General features: G+C 41.4%; 1 protein-coding gene across 2 annotated transcripts in view; it reads left to right on the top strand.

Annotated features, from left to right (window-relative positions):
* The window catches only part of LOC130122043 (neural proliferation differentiation and control protein 1-like), a 31,963-nt gene extending 23,021 nt beyond the window's left edge, over positions 1–8,942 (top strand). The window contains exons 2-8 of one of the 2 annotated variants that reach the window (XM_056291065.1): positions 3,363–3,464; positions 3,741–3,968; positions 5,135–5,201; positions 6,781–6,871; positions 7,469–7,548; positions 7,869–7,968; positions 8,109–8,942. In XM_056291065.1, coding sequence (XP_056147040.1) covers positions 3,363–3,464; positions 3,741–3,968; positions 5,135–5,201; positions 6,781–6,871; positions 7,469–7,548; positions 7,869–7,968; positions 8,109–8,180 — 740 coding nt within the window. In that variant the 3' untranslated portion in view covers positions 8,181–8,942. Of the gene's footprint in view, positions 1–3,362; positions 3,465–3,737; positions 3,969–5,134; positions 5,202–6,780; positions 6,872–7,468; positions 7,549–7,868; positions 7,969–8,108 lie in introns of both variants that reach the window. The other variant, XM_056291064.1, reaches the window with a different exon arrangement.
* Positions 8,943–14,960: the final 6,018 nt, after the last annotated feature.

Raw genomic sequence — 14,960 nt, 5'->3', positions numbered from 1 at the left:
TGTGTGTGTGTGTGTGTGTGTGTGTGTGTGTGTGTGTGTGTGTGTGTGTGCGTTTGAGTTAAGCAGGAAAAGGTGAGGGTTGTGAGAGTTTGGTCGGACTTCACCATTCTCTGGTACTGTCAGACTCTCACAGCCCTCCCCCTCACTGCTCAACTCAAACACACAACGTTTTCTTCATGCCCCCCCCCCCCATGTGTCTTGCTCAGTGGTCTGAACTGTTTCATATACTAAACTAAGTGGGGATTTGGGAAATAAAGTTAATGGTTACGTCATCCTGATAACTTTGCTTGGTATTGGACTATTGGTTTCCCGGACTTTTATATTTTGAAATTTTTCTTTCATCACTGTAATTGTTTTTATCATAATCCTTGTTTTATCGGCTCTAATTCTCTTCGTTTTAATTATGCTTGTGACTTTATCCTGACCGTGTTTTACCTTGTTCTGTGGAGCGGATCTGGCACAATGTCCTATATTTCTATGGTATTCTGTTGTTTTATCTCGACTATGTGAATTATTTTATCCTGTTGTGTAAGGTAACTTGTAACGCTGGTCAGAAAGGTGCGGTGTAAATAAAGTTTATTGTGACCAAGTGCGGACAACAGTGCGGTCAGGTTGTCCTTATTGGGCACTTGGCTACACTCGTCAGGGCTCCAGATGGCGACTAAAATGGTCGCCTGTGCGACTAACTTTTTAATTTTGCGACCTTTTTTTTCTCTTGCCAGTCGCCAGTGGCCGCCGTTGCCCAAAAGCAAAAAAAAAAAAGGCCCTCCATTTTGTTTGTGTCCTGAACTCTCATTTCCTCTTGGTCCTGCGTCTATCGCGTGAACTCCTCTACGGTTTCCAATACACAAACTTTTCCGCACTCTTGCTCGCGTCCTGTGGCGGTTGAAGCGTCGGCTGTACAGATGAGCAGAAACAGTGGTTGAAGATAGTTAAACGTCACGTTTATCGGATTAAAAATTTGAAGTGTTAACTTTATGAACAGTGTTTAATTTAGCTCGATGGAGTTTGAATTTAGACATTAGATGTAGCTAAGTGCGTAGCTAGCTAACGTTAGCCACCCAGCAGGAAAACGAAATGTACAAGCGAAACATATAGACTTCCTCACTCCTGTCCCTGCCTATCCAAACCCAGCCTCCTCTACATCCAAACCCAGCCTTCTCTACATCCAAACCCAGCCTCCTCGACATCCAAACCCAGCCTCCTCGACATCAGTTGCCGATATCGACTCGACCAGTGAAAGTTCTCAAGTGACGTTTGAGTCATCCCAGCCCAATTCAATCAGTGTGCGGTTCTTTACAGATGACGATAACCAAGCGCAGCAAGTGGAGTCTTCCTCTCCCATCCCTTCAGCTCCCATCCCTACAAGACACCTTGAGACACCTCTGTTGGCAGAGCAAACAAAGGCAGACAATGAAGAGGAGAAAAAAAGGCAGTGTGAGGCAGCCCTTGAACAATGTAGCATGTGACATCACTATATTGTATTATTATTATTATTATTATTGGCTCCTGAAAATTTGATTTGGTTCCTGCTCGGAGCCCTGCTTTATTGTAGGGTTTGGGGACACTGCTGAGCCCCATAATTAACAATATTGGTTCTAGGCCTATGGCCATTGGTGACAGTCCATAGACCTTGTTTTACCATCCCCACAAGATGGCAGCAGTAGACTAAAAACAAATTGGCAAATGGACAACATAAAATAATCTATGGTAAGAACATAACAACACATACAGGATACAGTACTACATTTCAGTGAGTTCTCACTTTGTCAAATAAAAGTCAACATACGGACATACAAATCTTATTAAACTTAAGAAGAAACCTGTTCCCTCATCCTCATCATTGTGAATCCATATGATCCTCTGTTAAAATAAGGGGCTGAGGTCCTTGTCGGATGAGAGCTAAAATGAGGTGCTGAGATAAAAGAAAGCAGTGGATATTTGATTGAAATATAAATTTGATCTGGGCATTGGGGTATTATTCACCACTAGTAACTGTAACCGCTCTTCACTAAAAATAGGAAGTCATTTGTTTTTGTGTGCGGTATCATTATATCTGAAAAAATAAAATTGCCATTTAGTGAGCAAGGCTTTTGCTCTACCTCTCATTCGGAGGTCTTACGGCTTCCCTTTAAAATGATCTCATCACAACCGAAACTACAAGAGGCCTCAAAACAATGTGATGAGCATGTGCCAGATCTAATCCGAGTTTACTGAAATTTTGAATGAGGTAAAAAAAATATCCTTGAGCAGAACTTTATAAATCTTCAGAGTCTTACAAAGAATTTTAATTGAGCTTGTGAGAATCCAAAACAGCTCAAAATAGGACCAAGACATTTGATTATAAACTGTCAAAACCTTTGGTCATAACCCCTAAAACCATCTGCAGACTCAGTCTTCTATTAGTTTTTGATAAAGCAGCTGCTCCAGAAGAGGTGTGTGTGTGTGTGTGTGTGTGTGTGTGTGTGTGTAATTATTAATTAGTTAATTAATGTGATTGTGTTATTTCTCAGTCTCAATTACTCCTACCATTTTGTATTAAACCATTTTTTATATTTTTGTTGTTATATTACATCTGATGCAATATATGTAAGCAGTTTATTCAAAATCATTGTATGGTGAGACTTTACCCGGTCATTAAAACTGATTTCCATTCTCATTTTGTTTTGAATTTTCTTTGAACCCACAGTTCATTCAAAACTAGCATTTTCAAGCTGTATGACACATCTAATGGGGAAAGTATTTACCACACATATTTACATGTGATGAAGTAGGCTACACAAAGACAGGATTATGGGGGACAAAAAAGAAATAAAACGAGACAAAACATCACTGATGGGGCATATGCTTGCTCCCCTGCTTGTAGATTACCCTGTAAAAAAATTGTTTTTAGACAGCTTGTAACGTAAAATGTAGTGTATCATTTGGTTTCGTTAGCCTATATTATAGCAGTTTTAGTGGATTTCCCTTTCTGGTATCTCAGCTGTCAGATATTCTGCTGTAAAAAAATGTAAGATGGTTAAAGAACTGAAAGTTATAATGTGAGCAGGTATCATGAATTTATAAATGATAGTAGCCCAAGTCTTACATGTTTGCTTTACACCTCAAGTGCTAAGATGTGCTACGATGCTAAGACATGTTTATTTATAGAGTTAGTATCTGAGTTTATCTAATGGGATATGTCTTCACCGTGAATAAAAGTGCAAACTGTACCTAGCATAAGATGCAGTTGGTAAATGTTGGGCACGTGCGTTTATTTCCTACACTGCTTCTATTTCAGACACTCGGAAACTCATAGCAAATTAGGATTATGTACCAATAAAGCACTGCATCTTGAATTTTTAATCTTGTCGGCCCTGCAGGGAGAGTTATATCATATGCTGATCTGGATGAGGAGATCGACTACCTTGACTCTGTCATTGAAAAGCAGAAAGTGTCACATATAAAACAATCCACAAAACTAGGTAAGGGTTTTGAAATCATTTAATATCTTTGACATGTTTGTATTTTAACCTTGGTTTCCAAAGTACAGTTAAATTTGTGCGAGTTTGTTTATGTAGTAATGATTAGGACAGTTAAAATTTTCTTCTTATTAGATCTGCTGACTTGTTTGTGTCCAACATATTAATTTCATTTAGCCGCTAACACTTTTCCATGTCGTATGTGCTTCTCCGTGTTTCTGAATTTGACTTTTCTCTCTCTGTCTTGATCCCTGCCCCTACTCATTCTTTCTTCAGCAGTCAGCGCCTCCCAAGTAGAAGGTAGAAAACACCAAGATACCTCCAAACATAAACAGAGGAACCAGAGCCATCCTGCAGCGGAAGTCCTGCCCACTCCCACTACAGCTACCAGCCCACCAGTCTCTGTACTGCCTAACATCCTGAGCCCCAAACCAAGGGCCACTGGGGTCGAGGGCAAGGGAAGCCCTTTCGCTGTCCCAGCCTCCAATAAGGATGGGGTTATTGTTAGTAAGTATTGTCTTCAATAGGACAATAGTTAATAATTTGACGGCTATATGGTCTTGTACTTAAATTCAATTGATATATACTTAACTGGCTCCTTTCAATTACTTTCCCATGAAAATAAAACACATGGCTTCGTCTGAGGGTAGAGAAAGTTGGTACTGGTTCAAAAAATATTATAAGTGGAGGAGAGATACTGTACCATATTGATTCATATACCATGTCCACATAGGCGGCGCTATTAAGAGGCTAGGGGAAGCTCCCAAAATTACCACTGAAAACATTTAACATAAATCTTAATAATCTAGCTAGCTATCTATGTGTGATTAAAAGAATCCTCAAACACATTAATGGACCACTGACATGCATATGTCATCAGTTATATATCATTTTATCTGTACCTTGACTTAATCAAAGTCTCCTCTATCCTGGTTCACTAAGTAAACTACAGCCAATTACAGCCAAGTTTGGTCAACCTGTATTACATCCATGGGTCAACCACACACACTTCTTTGCTATCGGTTGAGGTTGCGAAGCAAAGACGCAAATTTCTTTCGCCACCGGAAGTGAATGTTTTATTCGCCCCTTCTCTGCAATGTTAATTTCACCTGTGTGTGGCCGCGATATGATCTCCATAGCAAGCTGACTGGCTCCCTCAGTAAATTTTGCCCCGCACCACCACAGTAAGCTTTTTTTTTTTTTTACTTTACTGTAACGTTTACCTTCCCCATATCTGATGCCCTACCGCCACCTATGTGTGTTCAGAATATGTCGAGCCCTATAATTTTGCTTGCCACCTTTTTTACCCCTTGCTAAAAAAATTTGACTCCTCCTTTGTGTTTTCCATGAACCACAAATCAGCAGCCATTTTTTTGACCCCAAACACGTTAACTATAATTTTTTTTTTGGAGCCAGTTTGAGCAAATGTTTTTTCATTCAATGCGCAAGAGTGGGCTTTATGAATCTGAATTATCAACTTCATTACCTTAACTGTTAATTATTAGCCATTAAACATTTATACTTGGGTATCCATATCAAATGGGTCATTCACAGACAATTATAAGGGATGTCTCTTCATTTATTTGCATCATCTGATTCCTCTACTAATTTCTCACCCATTTATATTGTTTACTTCCTTTTCTTTACGCCTCATCTTTATCTATCACCTGCAGTCTTGATCTCCCTGTGTATCCTGGTCGGCACCGTGGCCGTGATCCTAGCAGCTGTCTGCTATACCAGGTAAGACTGAGCAGCAGAAATCCTATGTAAGGCGATGGAGTGATTAAATTAGTCTTTTGGGGTTTTTCTTTCTTTCCAGTAAACAGTCTAAGTTTCTGTTTTTAACAATACTTTATTCTTTGGCTGTTTCACTGAAAGACGAAACACATTTTGCTTGGTCGTAATCTAAATTTCTCACTTTCAGAAAGTGAGAAATTCATCTTGGAGGCGCAGTACTACTCAAAGCTGTTTAGAGGACATTTTTAAAAATAAAGAAGAGTTGGGCACCTGGTTGGCGTGGTGGTCTATTCCGTTGCCTGTCAACACAGGGATCGCCGATTCGATTACCCGTGTTACCTCCGGCTTGGTCGGGCGTCCCTACAGACACAATTGGCTGTGTCTGCAGGTGGGAAGCCCGATGTGGGTTATGTGTCCGGGAACTGGGGGGGATAGCGTGATCCTCCCACGTGCTACATCCCCCTGGTGAAACTCCTCACTGTCAGGGGAAAAGAAGCAGCTGGCGACTCCACATGTATCGGAGGAAGCATGTGGTAGTCTGCAGCCCTCCCCGGATCAGCAGAGGGGGTGGAGCAGTGACTGGGATGGCTTGGAAGACGGGGATAGTTGGCCAAGTACAAAACTAAAAAAAAACCCAAAACAAAACAACTAAGAGAATAATGTGGCCAGGGCGTCAATTGGGTATTGCAAGGTATGTCATCTGCCATACCTTGTCTGCCTGGCCAGTGTGAAACAATATATTTCAATTACGCATTTCTTAGTGTTTTAAATGAATTGTTGACTGTGTGGTTTTCTCCGGTGGGGTTCTGTCCATTTACCGGTGGCCATTTTTTATTTTCAGTAGCCATCTTTAATTTTGTGAAAAAAGTTTCACTTTGAAAAACATGAAAAACAATAATACATACTTGCCATATTATAATCTGTAGCAGGACCAAGGCGTTACACCTGTGGCGGGGGATACAGATTCAGCTGCGGGCGATGAGGAATGTCTAGGTGGATCAGTCAAGGCTCTGACTGTATTAGGGCGACGCAATTGTATAAATGAAATAAATGGTTGTAGCTAGCTACCGGCACAGAGCCACATGGTTGAGCTGGAATGAAAATTTGAGGGATTTGATTTGATGTCACGTGATGTCAGACATGACGTCATCTGACTTTGCCATACCTTGGCTTCTGGTGAATTGACGCCCCTGAGTGTGGCACTTTGACCTCGCTAAGTGATAAGATGCAAACTAGCCAAGCTGTTAAACATGAGCTGATCAAGCTACACAGCCAAGAAAAGGAGACAGTATCTGTAATAGCTTTTTGTGCTTATTTCGTTTTCAAAAATTACGCTTTTGTGATTTTGTCTTGCGTAATGTCCTTTGACTAAGTTATAGTTGGGTGCAAAACACAGTTTTTCAAATTTTCATTTTTTCCACTTTCAACATGGTGAATCCCGCTCGATTAAATTTGTTCAGGTCAGAAGTCTATCCACACGTCTTCGAGTTTCAACTTAAAGCAAACTATAGCTGTTGCTTTGCTTGAAGTGTCTTGGGACAATCCTCGGTTTTCTCACTGTAGTTCCTGGCGCCCTCTACAGGTTGCTGAAAGAATCTCATCTTGCCCAGAAAGTGGACTATCCTGCATTTGGAGGCGGGGCCAAAGATACTACCGTCGCCAGTGCAACCTCAGTAAGTTCATAATACTTTCATCCCTCACTGCGGCCAATGATAGAAACAAGAATCTTTTGGCACGTGTCTGTTTTGTTTACCTTCAACACTTACCTGCAATTATGAAGCTCTGTTATGGATTACTGTGTTAGACACTGAAAGATGATGAAACAGCTTTGCCAGATTTAATAGAATATGCCGGTTCAATATTTCACGGTATGGTGGCATAGTGGTTAGCATGGTCCCCTCACAGCAAGAAGGTCCTGGGTTTAAGCCCAACCTTGGGGGTTGTCCCGGGTCATCCTCTGTGTGTCGTTTGCATGTTCTCCCCATGTCTGTGTGGGTTTCCTTGGGGTGCTCCGGTTTCCTCCCAAAGTCCAAAGACATGTAGGTCAGGTGAATTGGCCATACTAAATTGCCCCTAGGTGTGAAAGTGTTGGGCCTGGCGGCCTGTCCAGGGTGTCTCCCCGCCTGCCGTCCAATGACTGCTGGGATAGGCTCCAGCAACCCTGAGTAAGGACAAGCGGTTTGGATAATGGATGGATGGATGTATGGTCTGTGTGTCGTGTGTGTTGTGTATTTTGTACCTCCATCTTTTGTTTTTTGGTTTTCCTGCAGATTGGTGATAAAACACTGGCTCAAAGTGCTCAGATGTATCATTATCAGCATCAGAAACAGCAGATGCTCTCAATGGAAAAGTGAGTTTGAATCTGCTTTTCTTTTGGTCCATCTTTCTCATCTTACCTGTCCCTCTCTTCTCTTTTTCCTGCTCTCTCCATTATTTAGTTCCATTTTAAATGCACCTTGCTTCTTTTAATCTCACACCTCCTCTGTTTTACACCCTTTCCCCACCCTCTCTCATTCACTTATTCTCTTACATATACATATACACACAAACATGCACGTGCACACACACACACACACACACACACACACACACACACGCACACTTGCACTCTTACTCACTCATTCACTCATGTGCACTAAATTTGTCCATTTTTTTGACTATTTTGACCAGACACAAACCAGAGCAGAAAGTCGCGGACTCTGAGGTCACAACAGATGAAGAGGAGGTGGGAGGAGACTTCACAGTATATGAGTGCCCTGGACTTGCACCGGTAGGTGGGCAGCATTGTGTGAACACACACACACACACACACACACACACACACACACACACACACACACACACACACACACACACTTTGTTTTTTGCTGTTATTTTTCCATATAACTTATTATTTCTCCTCTTTGACAGACGGGAGAGATGGAAGTGAAGAATCCTCTGTTTGATGACTCCACGCTACATCACCAAGAGAATCACAAGTGAATGTCGCGCACAAACACACACATTTATTTACACACATACATGCATTAACACCAACACAAACTATTTGTTGTCTGAAGTGAAGCACTTGATCTCTCATCACATGGACCGGAATGTTCTTGGGAGAGGATGAGAGAAAAATGAGTGTGAATGGATGATGATTGTGAGCCATAAAATCCATATAATCTAAATCCCTACGGTTTCTGTCTCAGATGTTTTCTCTCAGGCTGTTTTGTCTGTATTTTACCCCTGAGACTGTATGACATGTTGAATCCTATTGTTATTTAGGTTTTCCAGCTTTGTTAGACATTCCTCTGTCTTAGCAAAGCCTTTGGAATCAGATTATAATTTATAATATCTATGACTGTTTGTCTGTTGAAATGTTATGTTCTTTATCAATGTGATGCTCTCACTTGCCTTCATCATTTTCTTTCGGGTTTTTTTTTTCTTTTTTGCAGCTATTTCCCAAAGCCTCTTTTTGAATGTGATACAAAAGCAAACATGTTTCACACACACACACACACACACACACACACACACACACACACACACACACACACACACACACACACACACACTTGCACAAAACATGTGACCTCTCTCTCTTTTAATCTAAAATCACACATTTGTTATACCACTTAAAATATTTACTAACTCCACAAAAGTTTTACATTGTAAATGTTACCATTGCTGTTGCAAATTTTACTCATATAATCTGCAAATATATATGTGTGTGTGTGTGTGTGTGTGTGTGTGTGTGTGTGTGTGTGTGTGTGTGTGTGTGTGTGTGTGTGTGTGTGTGTGTGTGTGTGTGTGTGTGTGTGTGATTACTCATATAATCTGCAAATATATATAAAATCCAATGATTCAAGTAAATACTTTATGAGACAGTACAAGCCTGTTTCATGCCATAAGACAGCTGATGGTTGCTTATGGCATGATTCAAGTACATACTTTATGAGACAGTACAAGCCTGTTTCATGCCATAAGCAACCATCAGCTGTCTTATGGCATGAAACAGGCTTGTACTGTCTCATAAAGTATTTACTTGAATCACTGGATTATTTTGCTCCTTATTTGTTGAGCACTTTTCCTATCGTTGAGTGTTTCGTTTAATAAAGTTATATATATATATATATATATATATAATGTTTGCAAATTTTACTTGTATAATCTGCAAAAAAAAAAAATATACACACACACACACACACACACACACACACACACACACACACACACACACACACACACACACACACACACACACTTCATGATGTATTTCGCATGGTTTGACTGTGCTATATTGGAATTATGACAGTTGCTTGGATGATTCATCATGTCTCCTGTATGTATGCATCCTTTTTATCCATTAGGCGTGGATAAGTGACATTAAAGATTTGAAGGAAATTCTTTGAGGCTAACCGTAATGATGGATGCAAAGGGGGCAAATATCACATTTTGGGACTGTCTGTCTCTCCTCTCAGTAATCTGCCTGTCAGCCCCATATTAACCTTGTGCTGCAACATGTACATAGCAAGAGTGAAAGCGTTCACTTTTTATAGACACTTGTACCTGCAGACCCGAGCATTGGAATTAAATCTTTTTACCACACCTGAAAAATGACTTGGCATGCTTTTTCCTCCAGTATTTGTCACATTACACTAAACCCCACTATGTACACACTCAACTCAACTCAACTCAATTCAACTCAACTCAACTCAACTCAGCTCAGCTCAGCTCAGCTCAGCTCAGCTCAGCTCAGCTCAACTCAGCTCAGCTCAGCTCAGCTCAGCTCAGCTCAGCTCAGCTCAGCTCAGCTCAGCTCAACTCAACTCAAAACTTTATTGCAGACTCAGGTTAAGAGACACCATAAAAGATAAGAACCATTGGTAAAGATAAACCCTAGATAATACATAGAGTAAACAATAAAATAACATAAAAGGAACAAATCAGAGTCTTATAAGAAGGCTGCTATATCAATGGTCCCACTGCCGGGATTGGTAGAGTGTGGCACTGAATCTTATATCAGTTAAACTCATCAAATCAATCAAATCAAATCAATTTTATTTGTATAGCCCAAAATCACAAATTACAAATTTGCCTCAGTGGGCTTATGACTCATGATGATTACATTATGCTATATGCTTGTGCATACATCATGTGGCATTGCCTATAAATATAACCGTCTGTAATTTGTTCAGTAATACAATGTCCAAGATAGTTCACCTTATTACATACCCCAAGATAGGACGGTTTCTTAGGTATAGATGTCTATACATAGTATACAGATGAATAGAGGAGTGTTTAGGTATAGATGTCTATACAGAGTGTACAGATTAATAATGTCTCAGAAGGGACTGGGAACTTCGTTTTTTCAACATGCATTGGTGACATCCGATATGTAAAATGGCATATCTCTGGTTCTATTTGGACTAGAACAATAATATTGGTATCTCTGGAAAGGCAACATTCTCCTCTGTCTTGTCATAATGGCTGATATGAAATTTAGGGAGGCCACAGCCCCGCTAAAAGCAATCTAATAACGCCCATGCCTGCCATGGCCACTACGGGGTTAATTTTCAGTGGCTCCATATCCACATTTCTTCTAAATATATTAAGCTACATATGGACCAATTTTGACGCTTTTATCACAAAATGCACAATTTTTATGCTAAGCTGCCCCACTACTTGTGTAGTCTGGTGGGCATATCAATAAACCAGGATTCTCACAATATATTTAGGCACCCCTCTTTGACTCAATTTAACAAACAACTTTCTATGATTAACACAATCAAAAGCTTTGGAAGCATCAATAAAACACATATTAAGAACCGATGAGTTTTGGCCTCTAGATTTATTAATAATTTCTTTTAAGGCATATATACATAAGTCAGTGCCATGTTTAGCTTTAAAACCAAACTGGTAATCTGTGGAGTTGATAAACTCATGCACTCTAATCCAGCAGGATTCTTTTTAGGACTTTTGACAGTATGATGGCTAGAGCTATAGGCCTGCAGTTCTCTAGGCTGCATACTTAACCAGCTTTGTCCTTAATGACTGGCACTAACCGTACAGACAACATTGAGAGTGGTAAGAAGCCATGGACTATAAAGTCAGTAAAACAAATAGCAAGGAGAGGAGCTATCCTCGGACTGGCATATTTAAGGTGTTCAACAGTAACATGATCTAAGCCACTTGCTTTGTTAACAGACAGCTTGTTTACAGCTTGATACACCTCATGTGACATGATCACCATCGAATCATCACTCTCAATATCGCCCACCTTATTGAGATCACTTTGGACACAGTTGAATAAGGTACTATAATGCTGTCACCATAACTCAGCAACGGCTATGATGAAATCTGTTATGCTTAGAAAATGTATCACCAAGTAGCGATAGAGTGTTGTCTGTGTGATGGAACATGGCGTCAAGAATTGAGGTTCATATGTTAAACATGGTCAAAGTTACAACAGCAGAGCATCCTCATAAGGGAAATGTCTTTGTGGTGTAATCAGAAATCAGGAATCAGGGACATTTATTTGTCATGTCATTTCATGCACATGAAATGAAACAAAATATAGTTTCCCCCAGCCCACAGCAGTGCAACACAAAGACAAAAACACATCCAAACTACAAATACTATATCCAAACTACAAAAAACCCCACAAAAACACATATACCCAACATAAAAAAACAAACAAAAACAAAACAAAACAAAGATGAGATGAGATGAGATGAGATGAGATGAGGTCTTCCCATACGGGAAGCGGTGTTAGTGAAATGTTCATCTGTTCTGAGCTGTTCCAGATTCAAACTGTTGGAATTTCAAACAGAGTTAAAACTACAAATAAAAGAGAAGCGACAAAAGAATAAAACATGAAATAAGTCAGACTGCGGTGATAATTTCTCTCCTCAAAACAATTCAGGGTTTTCAATCTCCTTGGGTATTTTATAGAAAAGGGGAAGGATTGTTTAGTAGCAAATACTGTGGTCCTGACACATTCCTTAACACATTCCTTTTCTCAGTGTTTCTTTTCCCATGCAGCCTGTGTAGCCTACTACCTCACAGCAGTCCTAGTCAGGTTTTACTGTTAAGTTTTTTGTTTTGTTTTTTTGTTTTGTTTTTTGTTGTACAGATTTGGACCCAAAAAAAATCCTGTTTGACCTCATTTTACCTTCAGGAAAGGTTATAACTACACCCAGAGAGAGAGAGGGAGAGAGAGAGAGAGAGAGAGAGAGAGAGAGAGAGAGAGAGAGAGAGAGAGAGAGAGAGAGAGAGAGAGAGAGAGAGAGAGAGAGAGAGAGAGAGAGAGAGAGAGAGAGAGAGAGAGAGAGAGAGTTTATGGGGAGAACATGTTTGTGCGTCCTCATGTGACTGGAAGGGATTGGGTCAGCCTTCTAACTGTCCTCATTGAAATGCATGCCAAAGGACATTTAAGCCTATTGTGCTGGTGGATGGTGGAAAGAAAGTGTCTTTATTCATGCTCAGTAATCCAGATAAGAAAATCAAAAAAGTTGAATCAGTTCATCTGGATACATCGTTTATTAACAGATACATTTCATCACTCAACTAAGTGACCTCTTCAGTCTCAACTGACAGCAGATATCCCCACCCTTATAAACAATACAGTGGCACAACGACCAAAACCAACGATCGGTTTCATATGCAGATATGGGTGTGACCATTAACTAGAGTGACAGTGGCCATGTGTACTATTCACAGAGGATTTGGGAATGTTTGCAATCACAGCATTGTAAGATGGTGATAGATGTACTCTTAGCCCCTCCACCCTTCGGTTCAGGGATGGTCGTTCCCTCTTCACATAGATGGCCTCTTTGACTCCACGTTCAAATCAGCATTCCTCCCTATAAATGATGTGCACATCCTCATCCTTGAAACAGCGGCCACTGGCCTGTAGATGGTGTAGACTGCGGAGTCCTGTCTTGACGTGTTAGCTCTCCTGTATTGTGCCATTTTCTTGGCCAGCGTCTGTTTACTTTCCCCAATGTACAAGTCACGGCAATCCCCCTGGCACTTAACAGCATGCACTATACTTCTCTTTTTGTGCCGGGGGACCCGATCCTTGGGGTGGACCAGCTTCTGGCACAGCATGTTTTGGGGTTTGAAAGCAACTGAGACGCAATTTTTGGAAAATACGCGTCTCAACATTCCAACAGTCCTACCACATATGGAATCACCACTGGTTTACACTTACACAGCTGTTGTCCTTCTCCTCTCTTCATCGGCTGGTGCACTGGCTTTGACAAACACCCAGTGAGAATAACCACACTTAATCAGGGCCTGTTTAATGTGGGATTTCTCCTCTTCCCCGGCAGCTGTGTTGGTGGGGACATTTTCAACTCAGTGGTACAGCATCCTGATGGCTTCTAGTTTGTGCTCCAGTGGATGATGAGAGTCAAACCTTAAGTACTGATCAGTATGCGCTGGTTTACAGTAAACATCAACAATCAACTGTCCCCCATCACCAACTGCAATTTCACATTCTAAGAAGGCTAACCTGTCATTTTTCACATCCACCCTGGTGAACTTGATATGGTTGTCCGCAGAGTTAGTGTGGTCGATGAAATGTGGTACGTCCTGAGATTTAATTGTAACCCAGGAGTTGTCCACTAAACTGAACCAATGGCTAGATGGTGTCCCTGGATAGGACACCAGGACCCTCCTTTCCACTTCCTCCATGTACAAGTTGGCCACTGCAAGCTAGACTGGGGAACCCATAGCACACCCATGCCTCTGCCTATAGTACTGCCCCCTGTATGTGAAGAACATGGACGGAGGACACAGTTTCAGGAGCAGACACACTTGGTCAGTGTTAAGAGGGGTCCTATTGCTAAGGGTGGGGTTGAATGCTGAGTTAGAATGTTTTCAATAGTGCCCCTGTAGAAGGTGGTGAGGGCTGGAATGGGGAGACTTGCCCTTTTAAGTCTCCAGAGGGGATAGAGCAGCTGTTGAGCCTTTTTAACAATGGCCAAAGTGTTAATGGCTGAGGTTAGGTCGCCCGCCAGGGGCACTCCCAGGAACTTGATGTTACTGACCCTCTCCACAGTGGCACCATGATGGTCAGCAGGGTATGATGGTGCCTGCCGACACTCCTGAAGTCAATCACCAACTCTTTTGTTTTATTTATACGTATTCATGGAGAGATTGTGAGATTCGCACCATGCCGTTAGCTGCTCCACCTCCATCCTGTATGCAGATTCATGATTCTCGCTGATGAGACTCACTACTGTTGTGTCACCTGCAAACTTGATAATATGGTTGGTGTCAAATTTGGCAGTACAGCCATGGGTTAGCAGGATGAACAAGAGGGGGCTTAGGACGCTGCCCTGGGGTGAACCTGTGCTCACTACAATGGAATTTGATGTGTGGCTGCCCATCCTGACTGTCTGCTGCCTCCGCGTCAGGTCGTCGAGGACATAGTTGCAGGTACCGGTGTCCACGTCCAGCAATCTCAGGTTCTCCACCAGTTGTTGTGGTACAATGGTGTTAAATGCCATGCTGAAATCGATGAAGAGGATCCTGGCATAGGTGTTCTTCCCTTCCAGGTGTGACAAAATGGGGTGGAGTGTGGTAGATTTTGCGTCTTCCATGGATTGGTTGGCTCTATATGCAAACTGTAGAGGATCTAGGATTGCTGTGAGGATGGCCTTGATGTGCTGCATGACAAGCCACAAAAAGCACTTCATAACTATGGGAGTGAGAGCCACAGGGTGGAAGTAATTCATACAGGCTGGGTTTGACTTTTTGGGCAAGGGAATG

This window comes from Lampris incognitus, chromosome 12, assembly GCF_029633865.1.
Source record: "Lampris incognitus isolate fLamInc1 chromosome 12, fLamInc1.hap2, whole genome shotgun sequence".
Taxonomy (NCBI): Eukaryota; Metazoa; Chordata; class Actinopteri; order Lampriformes; family Lampridae; genus Lampris; species Lampris incognitus.
Note: the sequence above shows the minus strand (reverse complement) of the source record. Positions and strands in the feature narration are given on the sequence as shown.